The 13,417-nt window shown below is 67.9% G+C and overlaps 1 protein-coding gene and 1 long non-coding RNA gene across 2 annotated transcripts in view; one reads left to right on the forward strand and one right to left on the reverse strand.

Annotated features, from left to right (window-relative positions):
- The window catches only part of APOLTP (apolipoprotein lipid transfer particle homolog), a 101,287-nt gene that overhangs the window by 79,913 nt on the left and 7,957 nt on the right, over positions 1–13,417 (forward strand). Inside the window, exons 48-66 of the mRNA XM_089321691.1 lie at positions 184–346; positions 1,260–1,381; positions 1,891–2,031; positions 2,746–2,859; positions 2,950–3,078; positions 3,582–3,722; positions 4,174–4,317; positions 5,631–5,805; positions 6,143–6,324; positions 6,503–6,595; positions 6,726–6,930; positions 7,542–7,702; positions 7,779–7,876; positions 9,919–10,103; positions 11,484–11,689; positions 11,780–11,954; positions 12,558–12,667; positions 12,821–12,937; positions 13,081–13,222. Coding sequence (XP_089177817.1) covers positions 184–346; positions 1,260–1,381; positions 1,891–2,031; positions 2,746–2,859; positions 2,950–3,078; positions 3,582–3,722; positions 4,174–4,317; positions 5,631–5,805; positions 6,143–6,324; positions 6,503–6,595; positions 6,726–6,930; positions 7,542–7,702; positions 7,779–7,876; positions 9,919–10,103; positions 11,484–11,689; positions 11,780–11,954; positions 12,558–12,667; positions 12,821–12,937; positions 13,081–13,222 — 2,803 coding nt within the window. The remainder of the gene's footprint in view (positions 1–183; positions 347–1,259; positions 1,382–1,890; positions 2,032–2,745; positions 2,860–2,949; positions 3,079–3,581; positions 3,723–4,173; positions 4,318–5,630; positions 5,806–6,142; positions 6,325–6,502; positions 6,596–6,725; positions 6,931–7,541; positions 7,703–7,778; positions 7,877–9,918; positions 10,104–11,483; positions 11,690–11,779; positions 11,955–12,557; positions 12,668–12,820; positions 12,938–13,080; positions 13,223–13,417) is intronic.
- Positions 2,104–3,610, reverse strand: LOC149120621 (uncharacterized). Its single transcript, XR_016226229.1, has 3 exons — positions 3,423–3,610; positions 2,793–2,994; positions 2,104–2,353 (listed from the first exon to the last, which is right to left on the reverse strand). It is a non-coding gene; the product is annotated as an uncharacterized LOC149120621 (long non-coding RNA).

Raw genomic sequence — 13,417 nt, forward strand, 5'->3', positions numbered from 1 at the left:
GGGCTACACAGAGCTGTACATGGCGTCTGTCCACCTGGGTTATCTGCGGATGCACTGATGCGTTACCTCCCAGCAGACCGTCGGTGACCCTCCGACGCCCCCTTTGTCCTCTTCTGGAACCTTCTTTCCCACATAGAGGTGTGGACTGAGTTGCCCAGAGACGCCTGCTCTGTCCTATTCCAGCTCCAGGTCCTCCCAGGGGAGCTGGTGCTGCAGACCACCTACCAGCGAGCCCAGGGCACCCGCACCCTGCGCCAGACGCTGCTGTGGGATGGCCAGCAGGTGGCGCTCAGCGGGAGCCTCTCCGGGCCCTTCCTGGAGCCCACCAGGAACCTCAGCTTGCAGGGTGAGCACAGGGGGGCTGCAGGAGGGAAGACCATCACTCATTAACACAGCACACCGTCACCAAGCACCTGCTTAGCCCGAGTGCTGTTCCAGGCAGTGGGGTCCATCGGGAAATAGGGGGCAAAGGAACCGGAGCAGGATCGGGTGCCGCGAGGGGCTGTCCTGTGGGCAGGTGGAAGAGCAGGTGCAGGGGCCTGGGGATGGCTGGCATCCTGTGGAGGCGGCAGCAGCAGGGGAGAGAGGAGGAGGGGGGCGTGGGGGTCGCAGGCCTGTGCCAGGACATCCCGAGTGTCAAAGGCACCCTTGCAGGGCTGTAACGGGGGCCTGTACAGCGCCCTCGGCTGTCACTATGTGCGGAGCCCCTGGGCAGGGAGTCGAGCCCGACCTGCTGTCCCTCCGAGTGGAGGGAAGGAGCGCAGATCCCAGCCCGGGCGTGCAGCCGGTCTCACGGCTTCCTCCCCGGAGCCACTTGTGCTGTGCCTGTGCCTGGGGGCGGAGGAAGTGGGTGTGTCCTCAGCAGGGCAGGTGCGTGGGTGTGTGTGCACGCATGTGTATGCAGAGCCACCTACAGCCCGTGCAATTATCGAGCCAGGAGCCGGCAGGTCAGAGGGTGGATCTCCAACATGGGTGCGGGGACCCACACACTGGGGCCATCTGCGGCTGCTTTCCCAGGTGCATTAGCAGGGAGCTGCTGTGTCAAATGCTGTCCCCTCCTGGCTGAGCCGTGAGCACTTGAGGGAGGGACGGCGCAGTGTGCAGCGCGATGCTGTCTCCGGCTTGCCCTGGGGTGCCCCAGTGGTCTGGGGGCTCGTGGGAGCAGTGGCCTGCCAGGTCGGTAGCGGGGTCGGCTGCGAGTCCCCTGAGCCGCAGCTCACACGCCACCCCCACCCCCGCCCTGTGTGCCCCCTGCCCAGTGGAGCTTGTCCACCCGCTGCCGCTCCCCCTGCCCCGGCACTGCAGCCTCCGCCTGTCCTCGGAGCGCCCAGGCGCCGGCCGCTGGGACCGCCTGGTTGTCGGCTGGGATGGCAGGGACCAGGTAGGCGTCGGGGCTGGACAGAGGCCCTGGGGGTGGGCGGAGCTGGGCCTTGCCCTGCAGCCTAAGGGGGGGCCTTGGGGCTCTGCCCTGTGTGAGGAGCCCTATGAAGGGCCAAGGCACTGGCTGGAGATTCTGGGTGCCAGCCCTACTGTGGCAGTGACAGCTGTGGATGACTGACAAGTTGGGGGGCTCCTCCATGCCTAGTGCTGCTGTGAGCACCCCAGCTGCCATGTTGCTGTTGGGAGCTGGTGGGAGGCGGGGCTGGGATTCGAAGCCCTGGACGCCTCTGACATGACCCCCTGTGTCCACCACTTCCTGTCCCGTCTCTGTCCCATGGTGCATTGGGCGTCATGTCTCCGAGCCTCAGTTGCCCCTCTGAGATGGGCTGGCGCTCTCCCTGGGTCTCCCAGGGGCTGGGAGTTGGCGCTCAGAGCCACTCCCCGCCTTGACGGATGGGGACGGTTGTGTGTGGGGCTGGGGCTGGGGTGCCCGAGTCTGTGCCTCCGCAGGTGCTGGTCTCCTCCTCTCTGTGGCTGGGGCGCGACCAGCTGGCCGCCCGCCTGGACCTGGCTCACCCCTTCAACCTCACCTGGCAGCAAGTGGGGCTCGGGGGCCTGGCCGAGAGCAGGGGCGGCAGGCAGAGCCGGCAGGTGAGCGGGCGTCCTGGGCAGCCCTGGTGGGGGTGGGGAGCTGCCTGCTGAGCCCTGGTGTGGCCTGGAGACCACGGGGTCATCAGTGCCTTATTAAGCGCCTGCTGTGTGCCAGGGACAGCTGCCTGCACCTGCAGCACTCACGTTTTAATGAGGAGATGGTTTGTAAGCGGACGCACTGTTCATACGATCGCTTGTTTAGCGGGCGGCTGTGGGGTGCGCAGGCAGCTGGGCCCCGTCTGGCTCAGTGGCCTCAGGCAGCCCTCAAGTTTCCAAGGCTTAGTTTTCCCTTGACGTGGAGGACAGTAGCCCAGCTGTGTGCCTGGAAAAAGCCAAAAGACCCCCAAATTTAAGCCAACGAATGAATAAAAAAACAAAAAAAAAGATGTGGTGAGGAGAGCAAAGAGGGTGTTGAGATTGAGATTGGCTGTCTGGGGACAGGGGGCGGTGAGGACCTGCTGGGGGAGGGGCTCGTGCATGGAGGGCTCAGGGAGGAGGAAGAGCCAGGAGCTGCAGGAGGCAGTGGGACAGGTGCTAAGGCCCTGTGGCAGCAACAAGATGGGAGCTTTGGAGGAGCCAGAGGTGGGTAAGGCTGCAGCTGAGACAGTGGCCAGGGTGGCCCGGTGACGGGGGGGATGAGGTCAGGGGGTGACGAGGGAGCGTTAGCTTCTCCTACCCCTCCCCACCCACAGCCACTGCCCCCTCTCAACGCAGGTGCAGCTAACCTGGAACGGAGGGCCGCCCGTGACCCTGCAGCTCACCTGGGCCAACAGGTCCTCCACACACAGCACGGCCTGGGCTGGCTGTCTGGCCGCCTCCCCGGGACAGGTAGGCATGGGCTGGACAGCCGAGCCGATGGGGCTCTCCCTCCTGTGTGCTGGCCTGCACGGTCACGCACCCCATTCTCTTCCTTGGCAGCTCCAGCAAGCCTGGGGCCTGAGCACCCTCCGGGCCTGCGGGGCCCTAACGCAGACCCCAGCTGTGGTTAGCGAGTGGCTCCAGCTGGCCTGGGGCCAGACTCGGGTGCAGCAGAACGTGACCTGTGAGGTGAGCTGGGTCCCAGGCAGGTACCCACAGTGCTCCCTCCCGCAGCGGACAGTGCCGGGCGCAGGGGCCATGTGGTCCCGAGATCCCGGCAGCTCTGCTGTAGGCCTGAGGTGACCCGTTGCCCCCTGGGATCCTTGGTTTTCCCAACTGTGAAATGGGTGCCACGCTGCTTTCCTGGCACGGGGTGGAGGCTCAGGCCGGTGCTGGGGGCAGGGGTGGCACTGGTGACCTCAGTGGACTTCTTGGCCGGGGGTGGGGTAGCGCTCCCAGCATCATTGCCCTCCTGGGGCTCCCGATGGGCACGAGTCTGGGAGAACGGGCCCTTCCCTCCCTGAGCTGCCCACCGTAGGCTCCTGGGACCCTCGGGCCAGCAGAGGTCTTGCGGCACTGGTGTCTGAGTTCTGGCCCCTCCGCTGTGTGGGTCGGGGTCTCCTGCAGCTGGCACGGGCGCTCTGGGCTACACTGGGGTCAGTCCCCGCCTCCACGCTGCACCCTCCTTCCAGGTGCCCCGGCCATCTGGGGCGGGCACGATCCGCATCGAGGCCGGGCTGCAGCGCGCGCTCACCGCCCCCTGCGCCGAGCCGAGCTTCTGGGGAGGTGCGGGGATCGGCTCCCCGCCTCCGCCGCTCCCGGACCCGCCTGCGGTGCGTGTGCGCTGGGGAAGGGGTTGTCGCGGGGCCGCGCGTGGTGGCTCTGCTGGGTGCGGGCTGAGGGGCCAGGTGGGGTGGCGGCGTTGGGGGTTCGGCCCACAGATGCACCTGCCTGTTCCTCACCTGGACGCTGGCCTGGGTGCGGGATCGGGAACGAGCGCCCCCTGCCTGTGGGCAGAGGAGAGCAGGGCACTGAGAGCCAGCCGCGGAGTGCACGGCCGGGAGTAGGGCAGGGTGGGAGGGGGCCTGCGCAGGCCCCGGGGAGGGAGAGCCGAGGCGACCTTGGCAGCTCCCGGACTGCCTGGGGAGCGGAGCCTGTGCTGTCTTAGCTGCGGGTCGGCTGCCACGTGGGCAGCGGGGAGCTGCACTCCTGGCGGGAGGGACAAGGGCAGTGCGAGCCCCGCCCCCCCCTCCTGACCCCCGACCCCCAACCGTCTCCCTGCAGCTCACCCTGGACCACGCTGGGCTGCCCCTGGGTTCCCCCTGCCAGCGAGGCCTCACCCCAGACCCTGACCGCGGCCTGCAGCTCATCCTGACCCTCCGCAACCGCAGCGGGCCCCACTCGCCCGACTTTTCCGGGGACCTGGAGGTGGGTGCCCGGGTCGGTCTCCTAAAAATGCCCGGGCCGGAGGCCGCGCCGCGCCGCCGGGGCGGCCCCGCCATCTAGTGGCTGTGCTCGGAACTGCAGGCAGCGCTGGCTCACCACCGCTTCCCTGAGCCTGGGACTGGGGACAGGGTAACCAGCAGTACTCCCAGCATGGTGTCTGCGCAGCCGAGGGCTTGAGTCAGCTCCCAGGGTGCCCTTGACCTTCCCTCCTCCGGGCAGGATCCCTGCTGTCGGGAGCGTGTGGCCAGGCTGTGCCTGAGGCCCAGAGCTGGACCTGACTGGGAAAGCAGCTGTGGTCAGCCATGACTGTTGCTGGCCCCAGCCCTGGCCCTGGCCTCCACCCTTGTCTCCTGGTGGCTGGGGAGGTGAGAAAGTGCAGGTGCGGGGCTGCGTGTAAAGTCTGCTTTCTCCCCCCCGGGCCCCGAGCTTGGGGAAGGACCCTCTCTGAGCCTGTTCGTTTGCCTGTGTGAGAACAGGTGTTTGACAGGTGCTTCCTGGGAGACTGGGCACCCTTCCTTCTGCCTGCCTAGCACAGGCACGTAGTGGGTGCCCCTTCCATGTTGTCTCACCCTTCCTGGTTGGTTGGCTGACCTTTATCTTGCGGTTTTTGCCTTCGCTGAGCCTCAGTCTTCCCCTCTGTTGAATGGGAACAAATTCTACTTCTGTTTCAGAGCTGTTAGGTGAAAGAGGCATTTGCCCAAGTGTCTGCGCATAGTAGGTGCCCATGAGGTGGTGCTGCCTTCCTGGCACACCCCTCCCTTCAGAGGTCGAGGTCAGATGAGGATGGTGTCTCTGGGCTTTTCTTTCCCACGTTCTCACTCTCAGGGACGCGGCTGTCGGTTCTTGCTGTGCCAGCATCTGCATGCCTGGTGGCCAGGTCCCCTCCGCCTGCCTGGAACCAGTGGGCCCTGTGCACAGGGGGCCAGCGAGTGGCCGGGCGTCTGCTCGGCAGCTGCCAGGGCTTCGTGCCACAGGTGACCCACGGTGGCGTCTCCGTGAACTTGCTGAGACCTTGGCCCTGGTTTGCACGCCAACGTACAGCTGGGGCACCAGGAATGTCCAAGGTGCCCCTGCCCAGGGTCCCCCAGGCCCATGAACTCAGGGTCTTGGGGGTGGGGCCTGGCTTCAGTGGGTGCCTGGAGCTGCTGGACACCCAGATGGGTGCTTTCCTAGGTACCTTCTGCACCTGGTGGGGGGTGTGGGTGGGCCTAGGCAGAGCCAGCCCCTTTGGGGGTTTGGGGCTGCCAGGGGCGGGACCTTGCCTCACTCAAGCCCCTCCCCCCGCTCTCCCCCAGCTGCGAGGCCCCCGGGCTCAGTGGGCGGGCCTGCACGGCCGCATCTCCGCCTCGGCTGCCGGGAGCCTGGTCATGCTGGAGGGAACCACGGGTGGCAGAACAGAGCATGTGAGGCTGTCTGCGGCCACGTCCCATGCCCCGCGCTGTCTGCAGGTCTCCGTGGCCCACGAGGAGGGTGAGTGGAGGCCCCCGGGGGATGGGATCGGGGTGCTGAGAGCTCCCAGACACCTGGTGGGACTTGATGGGACCCCAACTGGGGCGGTGGAGGCTGCCCCGAGCTCAGCGTGCTGTCAGGAAGGCCCAGGGCCCACAGGAGGTGGGCAAGGGGGTGGCGACCTTGGGTAGGCAGGAGGTTGACATAGGTGGGAAACACTCAAGGCCCTCCAATGCTCGGGCCTTGGGGCTCTTCCTGGGGTGCTGGGAGCCACGGAAGGCTGTGGAGTGTGGTGGGAGTGGGCGCTGGAGGCGGCTGGGGAAGTCCCAGCGTGACACCAGGTCCCCTCTGGCCCCAGGGAGCAGAGATGAGAGCGTGGTGCTGCGGGCGTGCGCCCACCGGCGGGCGGTGGAGGCGGAGGCACGGCTCCAGGATGGCGGGCGGCTGCAGCCCCTGGGCCGCCTGACCCTGCAGGCTGCCAACCAAAGTCTCCTCTTGGCGGCGCGCGGCTGCCCCGGGGCCCTGCTGGGCCATGTGGAGGTGAGGGGGCCCCGGCTGGGGGTGGGTGCTGCTGAGGCCGCCGTGGTGCCGGGAGCCCCGAGCCCCCAGCCCCGCGGGCCCAGGAGTCCTGAGCACGCAGTGCCGTCCATGGGACACACAAACCCTACTTCATTCCTGTGACGCCCAGGAGCCCCGGCCTGTCCCCCTGTCCCCACAGTCCAGGATTGCCGCAGTTGGATCCCGGGTGCGGGCCCAGCTGGAGGAGAGGGTCCGAGGCTTGGCTGCTTACTTGAGAAGGTTCCAGCCCCCGGTGGGTAGGCTCTGGACACGGGGCGGGGGGGGGGGGCCAGGGTGTCTGTGCAGGGCTCCAGGCATAAGCACCTGCGTAAGCACCTGTGCCCGGCCCCTCTCGCTGACCCTGCCTCGGTTTCCCTGCCCAGGCGCGGCCGGCGAGGGCCCTGGGCGGCGTGCCAGGCCTCCTGCTGCAGCTGTCGCGGGCGGGGCTGGAGGCGGTGCAGGTGAGCGGTCAGGTGGCAGCGGACTTGTGGGGTCGGAGCCAGGCCAGGCGGGCCCTGATGCAGGCCCTGCCCCTCTACCTGGAGCGGCTGCAGGCGGCGCTGGACCAGCTGCGGCAGGAGCTGGACCGTGAGTGTGGGAGTGGCCCTCCCTCCGGGGCCCTGGGGTTGTTTGTGTCAGAACGGGCGCCTCCTATCCTGGGAGCCCCCAGCCTCAGCCCCTTAGACCCCCGCCTGCCTTGGACCTGCACGCCCCGCTGCCCGCTGTCTACTCGGGTCTCTGTGCCCGATTTCCTTGGAGTGTACAGCTTCGTTCCCATGGGCTCTGCTGTGGGACTCCAGGGCGTATTCTTGGATTGAAGCAGTGAGCCTGCAGCTCCATCCGGGTCTCCCACGTGGGCAGACACTTGGGCCGACTTCCGCTGTCTTCCCAGGTGCACGGGCGGGGAGCTGGATGGCAAGTGGCGCAGCTGCTCCTACGCCTATGCGGATGGCGGTGTGACGGGCTGTGGCTTGGCCCCCAGTGCTGCCCCGGCCTCAGCCATGCTGTTGGTGTGAACGGCGGCGTAGGAGCCGCGAGCGCCTTCAGTTCCAGGGTGGGCGGGACCCTCTCCAAATCCGGGGTCGCAGGCACCTGCCGGGAGACCACGCCTTGGGTCTGCTGCACCGCAGCCTTATTTCTGTTTGCTCTTTCCCTGCCTGGTGTGGCGGCCTCCTGGCGGGCGGTGGCTCCCGCTGCAGGCCCCCTGGCCACACTGAGAGATGCCTACCTGGAGGTGACGCTGCGGCCCCTGGACGAGGTGTGGCGGGAGCGGGCCGAGGAGGCCGTGCGGCACCTGCGGGCCTGGGTGCCAGGGCCCATCGAGGCGGCCTTGGGGGCCGTGAAGGGCGCCCTGGAGCTGGTGAGACCAGGACGGGGGAGGGAGGGCACCCAGTCGGCTGAGGATGGCCCTGACGGCGCCCGTGCCCCTCCCCCAGGCCGGCCAGCAGAGCCTGACGTGGGCCGAGGCCACCGTCTCCCGGGCACTGAGGCGGCTGTGCAGCCCCCTGCTGCGCCTCTACAGCTTCTCGGCCAGGTAAGGCGCCCTGCGCCCTGCTGATGGCCTCACCCGTCCCTCTACCCCCCCCACTTCCCCTCCCCCCGCCTGCCACGGAGGCGCTCCCAGTGCCCATTTTACAGATGTGGACACTGAGGCCGCTGCTTCGCTCCTGGGTATTTTAGGAGAGCTTTCTCTGGGCAGGCGCTGTGCCAGGGGCTGCAGACAAAGGGCACGAGATGGATCTGTACCCACATGAGCCTCGTGCTTTGCTGGGGTGGGGAGGCACATGAAACACAACACAGAAGGGATCCCCTCCCGGCTCGCCGACCGCCCAGGTGGGGCCTGGTGGTGCGGGGCGCTGGCCTCCTAGGCCACACTGCATGGTCTGGCTTACTAAGGCTGTAACCACGGGAGGCGATTCTGAGCTTCCAGAAACAGGCCCCGGGCTGGATGGGGGCGGCCGGCCCCAGGTACCAGCTCTGCGGCGCAGACACGGGGCAGCGGGGCACGGGTGGGGGGCAGGGCTGCGCCTCGTGCCCCTCGTGGAAAGAGTTCCAGGCAGAGGGCGTGGCTGACACAGCGGCCGGGGAGGGGGGTGGTAGCAGCAATGTGCCTGGCCTGCTGGAGGAATACCAGGGCAGGCCTGGGGGCTGCAGAGAGAGGGAGAGGGTGCGTCCGGCAGGGGGCGGGGCTCGCGGTGGCCCGGGCCCCTGGGCCCCTTCTCTGAGGTGGGAACCCAGAGGTGGAGCCGAGGTGGGGTGTGCTGTGCCTTGCACCTGTGTTGAGAACGAAGCCTGGGGGAGGGGGAGAGGAGGGGAGCACAGGGCACCGTGGTGGCAGTGGGGGAGGGGGCAGGGGGCAGAGTCCAGCTGCACAGACGTGGTGGCAGACAGGAGCTGGGGGCGGCTTCTGGCCTGGGGTGGGGGTGGGGTGGAGGGGTCTGTCTCCTGCTGCTGTCCTCACCAACGCCCCCACCTGTAGTGGCTGAGAGCAGCACGCATGGATTATCACCCGGCCCTGGGGTCAGAAGGCCGAGGTCAGGTTCAGGGGCTGAAGGTGTGGGCGGGGCTGGCTCCCCCCCCCCCCCCAGCTCTGTGGTCTACCTCTTCTTCTCCCTGGGATGTGGCCCAGTCTCCAGCGCCTGTGCTGGTGGATGGTGATGGCGACTCCGCCCTGGTGGGCCTATTCGGGGCACTGGCTGACTTCCTGCGGGAGGGCCGGGCAGGAGTCCTGGGGGCTGTCCCGTGTGAGAAGCTGCTGGCTTCCGTGCTGTGGGCTGCAGAAGCCTCGGCGCCGGGGGCCACGTCGTTCCCCTCACCGGCAGGAGGCGTGGGGCGGTGGCTGTGAGGCCACCGGGGGCGGTGGAGGACTTGGGCCGTGAATCTTGGTTTGAGTGCAGTTCCCCTCTCACCAGGACTCTGCATTAGCGCCTGCCCTGCCTCCTCAGCCCTCGGCGCCACGGAAGGTTCCCGCCCCTTAGCAGGTGCACGCAGAATAGGGCAGTGGCAGCAGAGGCCAGTGAGGATGGCCTCCCCGGCTGGGGCTATGGGAGAGAGAGGGCTGCCTGGTGGGGGCAGGGTCTCCTCACCACCAGGTGGGGGCGCCACCAGCGGGCCCAGGTGCCTGGAGGCTGCTTGTCCCCTTGTCCCTCTTGCACCTGTCTGCTGTCGGGGGCGGGTGTAAGCCGGGGTTTCCCTGTTCCCTGAAGCCCCGCGAGGTTGACTTGGCCCCCGTTCTGCATCTTGAGGTTCCTCCCGTACGTGGTAGAAACTTCCAGAACCTTCTGGCTCTGGTTTGTGCTCACCCCCTGCTGTGGCACTGCTCTTGCTGCCTCATGGCCCCCCCAGCCCAGACGTGAACCTTGGCTCCCTCTGCGCCCTGGCCTACCTGGGCCCCTGCGGCACGGGTGTGGGCACCTGCGCCAGGTCCCAGCGCTGAGCCTTGCCCCGGGCCTGTCTGCATCGAGGCCGCCCGCCGAGGGGGAGCTCGGGGCTCGCTGCTGCGAACTGGGGTTTTGCTATGTGGGGGCTTTGGCAGGAGGTGAGGCACAGGCGGGCACTCCTTGGTCTTCCCTGCAGGAACTTCTCAGTGCTGCTGACCGTGCCACTGCTGCCTGTGGGGGACGAGCCCTGGGACGCGGCCCGGGTGGCCAGCTACCTGGTGGAGGAGAAGCTGCTGCGGCCGCTCCGAGCGCTGTACGGGGCCAACGTGCCGGCCGCCTTCTACGGGCTGCGCCGCCGCCTGCTGGGGAGCCCCTCCGAGTGTGAGTCCGCCTGCCCCTGCCCGCCGAGGGGCGTGGCCGAGTGCGCCCCAGGGAAGCCCTCGTAGGCTTCCTGCGTCTCGGGGTCCAGCCTGCGGCTTAGTGGACTTGCTCAGGTTGTCTGGGGCCCTGGCTCTGCTCTGTGTCTGGGACACAGGGGTGGGGGAGGGGTGCTAGGGCTCCAGGCCAGCTCTGTCCCCCAGGACCCTGCTGGAGCAGCAGCGGGCAGAGTTCCTCTTGCAGCCGGAAAGCTGCTAATTGAGTCCAGACTGTGGGGGGGTGGGGGCGGGCCTGCAGCCAAGGGCTGTGCTGGGACCGGACATGGGGCGGTGGGGGGGGGGGGCCGGGCCCCTGGGGAGCTTGCGCCTGGCTGGTGCCTGCTGCAGGATGGGCGGGGCTGCTCCCTCCCCCCTACCCCGTGACGTCCAGGTGGCGCTGAGTCTGCCTCCTGCAGGTAAGGAGCAGGTGCCACGCTTGAGCCCAAGCCACTGGTGCAGGAAAGGAGCTGGCGTTCCTGGGGCAGCCCCCCGCCCCCGCCCCTGCTCGGTCAGCAGTGGCTTAGCTGCGGGGTTCACACTGAGCCTCGTGGGTGGGGCTGGGTCTCAGTGGGAGGTGGGCGCTGTAGATGCCCGCCTGTAGCCTGACCTGTGCCCCTAGGCTCCCGCAGCTGAGCAGGGGGCTCCCAGCACCTCCCCCGTGAGCCACCATGAGGCTGCCACAGGCCACGTGCGTGTGCCAAAGGCGGTGCTTCCACAGCGCCCCACGGGGTGGTCAGAGATACCCTTCTTGGGCTATCGATTGTGGACCCTGAAGAGATGAGAGCCGGGTTCCCAGGGCACCTACGTCATGGCCGATGGCGCCCCTGTCCACACGCTCAGACAAAGGAGCCCGTCTTTCCCAGCGACTTCCCCGAGCTGCCCCCCCCCCCCCCCGTGCTCAGTGCACGCGCGTTGGCTGGGTTTCCACTCCTAGAGGCAGCTGTCCATCACCAGCAAGTTTGGAATGCTTTTATCACCTCAAAAATCACCCTTACAGCCTTGGCCCCGCCCCCTTCCTTTCTGCCAACCCCCCGGCAACCCCCAGACTCTCGGTGGCCACGGCCTTGCCTACTCCGCAAGGCACGCACACCTGCGGTCAGAACTGAGGCCTCTGGCCACAGACTATCCGTCAGCACCAAGGTTCCAGGCTTTGCCTGGGTCACAGCGGCTGTTAGCGCCAACTTCTGCCTTTTCCTCAATCGGCGGCGGACTTGGGGCACCCGGAGAGCTGAGGTCTCCAGATGCCAGGAGGGGGTCCTTGGGGCCTGTGCCTGGGGGGGCGGAGCCCGCACTGCAGCAGGCACAGCCGGCTCACTCACCTGGCCCGGGGGTCCGTTCTCCCCAGACCATGCCGTGGTGGCCGGGGCCCAACACGTGGTGACCTTCGACGGCCGGGTATGGGGTCTCCGTGCCCGCTGCGGCAGCCTCGTGCTGGCCCAGGACTCGGCTCACCACACGTTCCTGCTGACGCTGAGCTGGGACGGCTCCGGGCTCCCGGCCCTGTCCGTGGAGCTGCAGAACACGACCCTCACTGTCTACCCGACTCTGAAGGTGAGCGGGCGGGTGGTGCCCAGGGGAAGCCCCGTCGAGCTTGTCACTGGCTGGTGGGGACTTCCGGCTCAGCCCCTGTATGGCACACAGACCTACAGCCTCTACCACCCCTCGCTGCCTGGGGGGAGCTGTCCCGACCCGGCTCTGCCTCCTGCCACGAGGGGGCGCAATGGCCCCTGGATCGAGCTGAGCGAGGATGGCGTCTCCGTCTCCTGTGACCTGCAAGCCAGCCTCTGCAGCCTGACACTGGGCCTCTGGCACCACGGTGGGTCCAGCCCCCGCAGCCTCTTGGGGCTGCTGGACCAGAGCCGAGGGTTAGCGCGTCCCTGGTGGGCGGCATTCCCACTGCCCCTGCCAGACCCCGGGGCTGTGGGCAGGAGGCCCAGTGGCTCCGTCCGTGGGTGCTTATGACCAAACAGCTGGGAGGGAAGCAGCCTGGGGCCAGATTCACAGCCAGGCTGTGTGCCCGCCTTGGTCACCTCTCCTCTGCCACCGTGCCAATGTGAGTGCAGTGACTGCTGGCTTGTGACACCGGCGTCCCCCTCCTCAGCTCTGGTCCTGTTTGCAGATGAGCCAGCAGGGGTTAAGTCACTCGCCCTTGCTCAGCTGGCTCCCAGCTGCAGAGCAGGGGCCGGGCCAGGCTCCTGACCCCGTGTTTGGCCCCCTTCCCTGGGACACGCCATGCCGCGCTGCTATGAGTCAGCCAGTGGGCGGCCCCAGGCCCGGTGGGGGAAGCCCTGTGAGCTGGGGACAGGAGGCGCACAGGGGCTGCCTGTCTGAGGAGAGCTCAGAGCCAGGCCGGGGTGGGGGACTCTGGGGACGCAGCAGGCCCTGACAGCGCATTCTCCTGCTTCCCTCGGCCCTGCAGGTGCCTCCACAGGCCTTCTGGGCACCAACAACAACGAGGCCGGTGATGAGCTGACGCTGCCCGACGGCACCGCGGCCAGCAGCCTGGAGGAGCTCACACGTGCCTGGCAGGTCTCGGCTGGGCTCATGGGAGGGCAGCAGCCGGGCCGGCTCCTCAGGGGTTGCTGGTCCCAGAGAGCAGGGTGGAACAAGGGGCCTGCACCTCCGGCACCTGATGCACTGTGGGGTCTGTGACCGAGGCCTGATTTGACTCCGCCTCCACAGATGGGTGGGGACTGCGAGACCCCAGAGAAGACACAGCCGGCGTGCTCGGGCCAGAGCCCCACCTGCCAGGCCTTCTTCCAGGACTCCAGGTCCAGTCTGGGGAACTGCTTTCAGGTGGTGAGTGAGAGGCTGGACTCGTGCCCCGGCAGGAGGCTGCTGGGTGATGGGACACACGACGGCCCTGGCCTGGCCTGCTGCTCGCCGGGCAGCTCCCATGGGTGTGCGGGGCGAGAACGCTGACTGTGGGGTGCTGATTCCAGGTGGACCCCACCCCCTTCCTGAGCCTGTGCCTCCAGGAATCCTGTGGCCCCCAGGAACGCCACGCTGCCTGCACCCTGGCGGCCGCCTACGTCCATCTGTGCGCCCGGGGCTCTGTGCCCCTCGACCCGCTTCCCCAGTGCGGTAAGCTGGGGCCTCAGGCCCTTTCTCTTTGTCCCTGCTCACCTGGGGCGAGTGTCGAAAGCAGGGGTGGGGAACGCCTGGCCCTGCCCAGGCAACCGCACGCGGCACTCGGCCTCCAGGAAGTGTAGAGCAGGCTCACTTTTCTTTTTAAGATGTATTTTATTGGGGCCAGTGCTGTGGCACCGCAGGTTCAGC

Source organism: Oryctolagus cuniculus, chromosome 19 (assembly GCF_051225735.1).
Source record: "Oryctolagus cuniculus isolate XC-2025 breed Fujian yellow rabbit chromosome 19, ASM5122573v1, whole genome shotgun sequence".
Taxonomy (NCBI): domain Eukaryota; kingdom Metazoa; phylum Chordata; class Mammalia; order Lagomorpha; family Leporidae; genus Oryctolagus; species Oryctolagus cuniculus.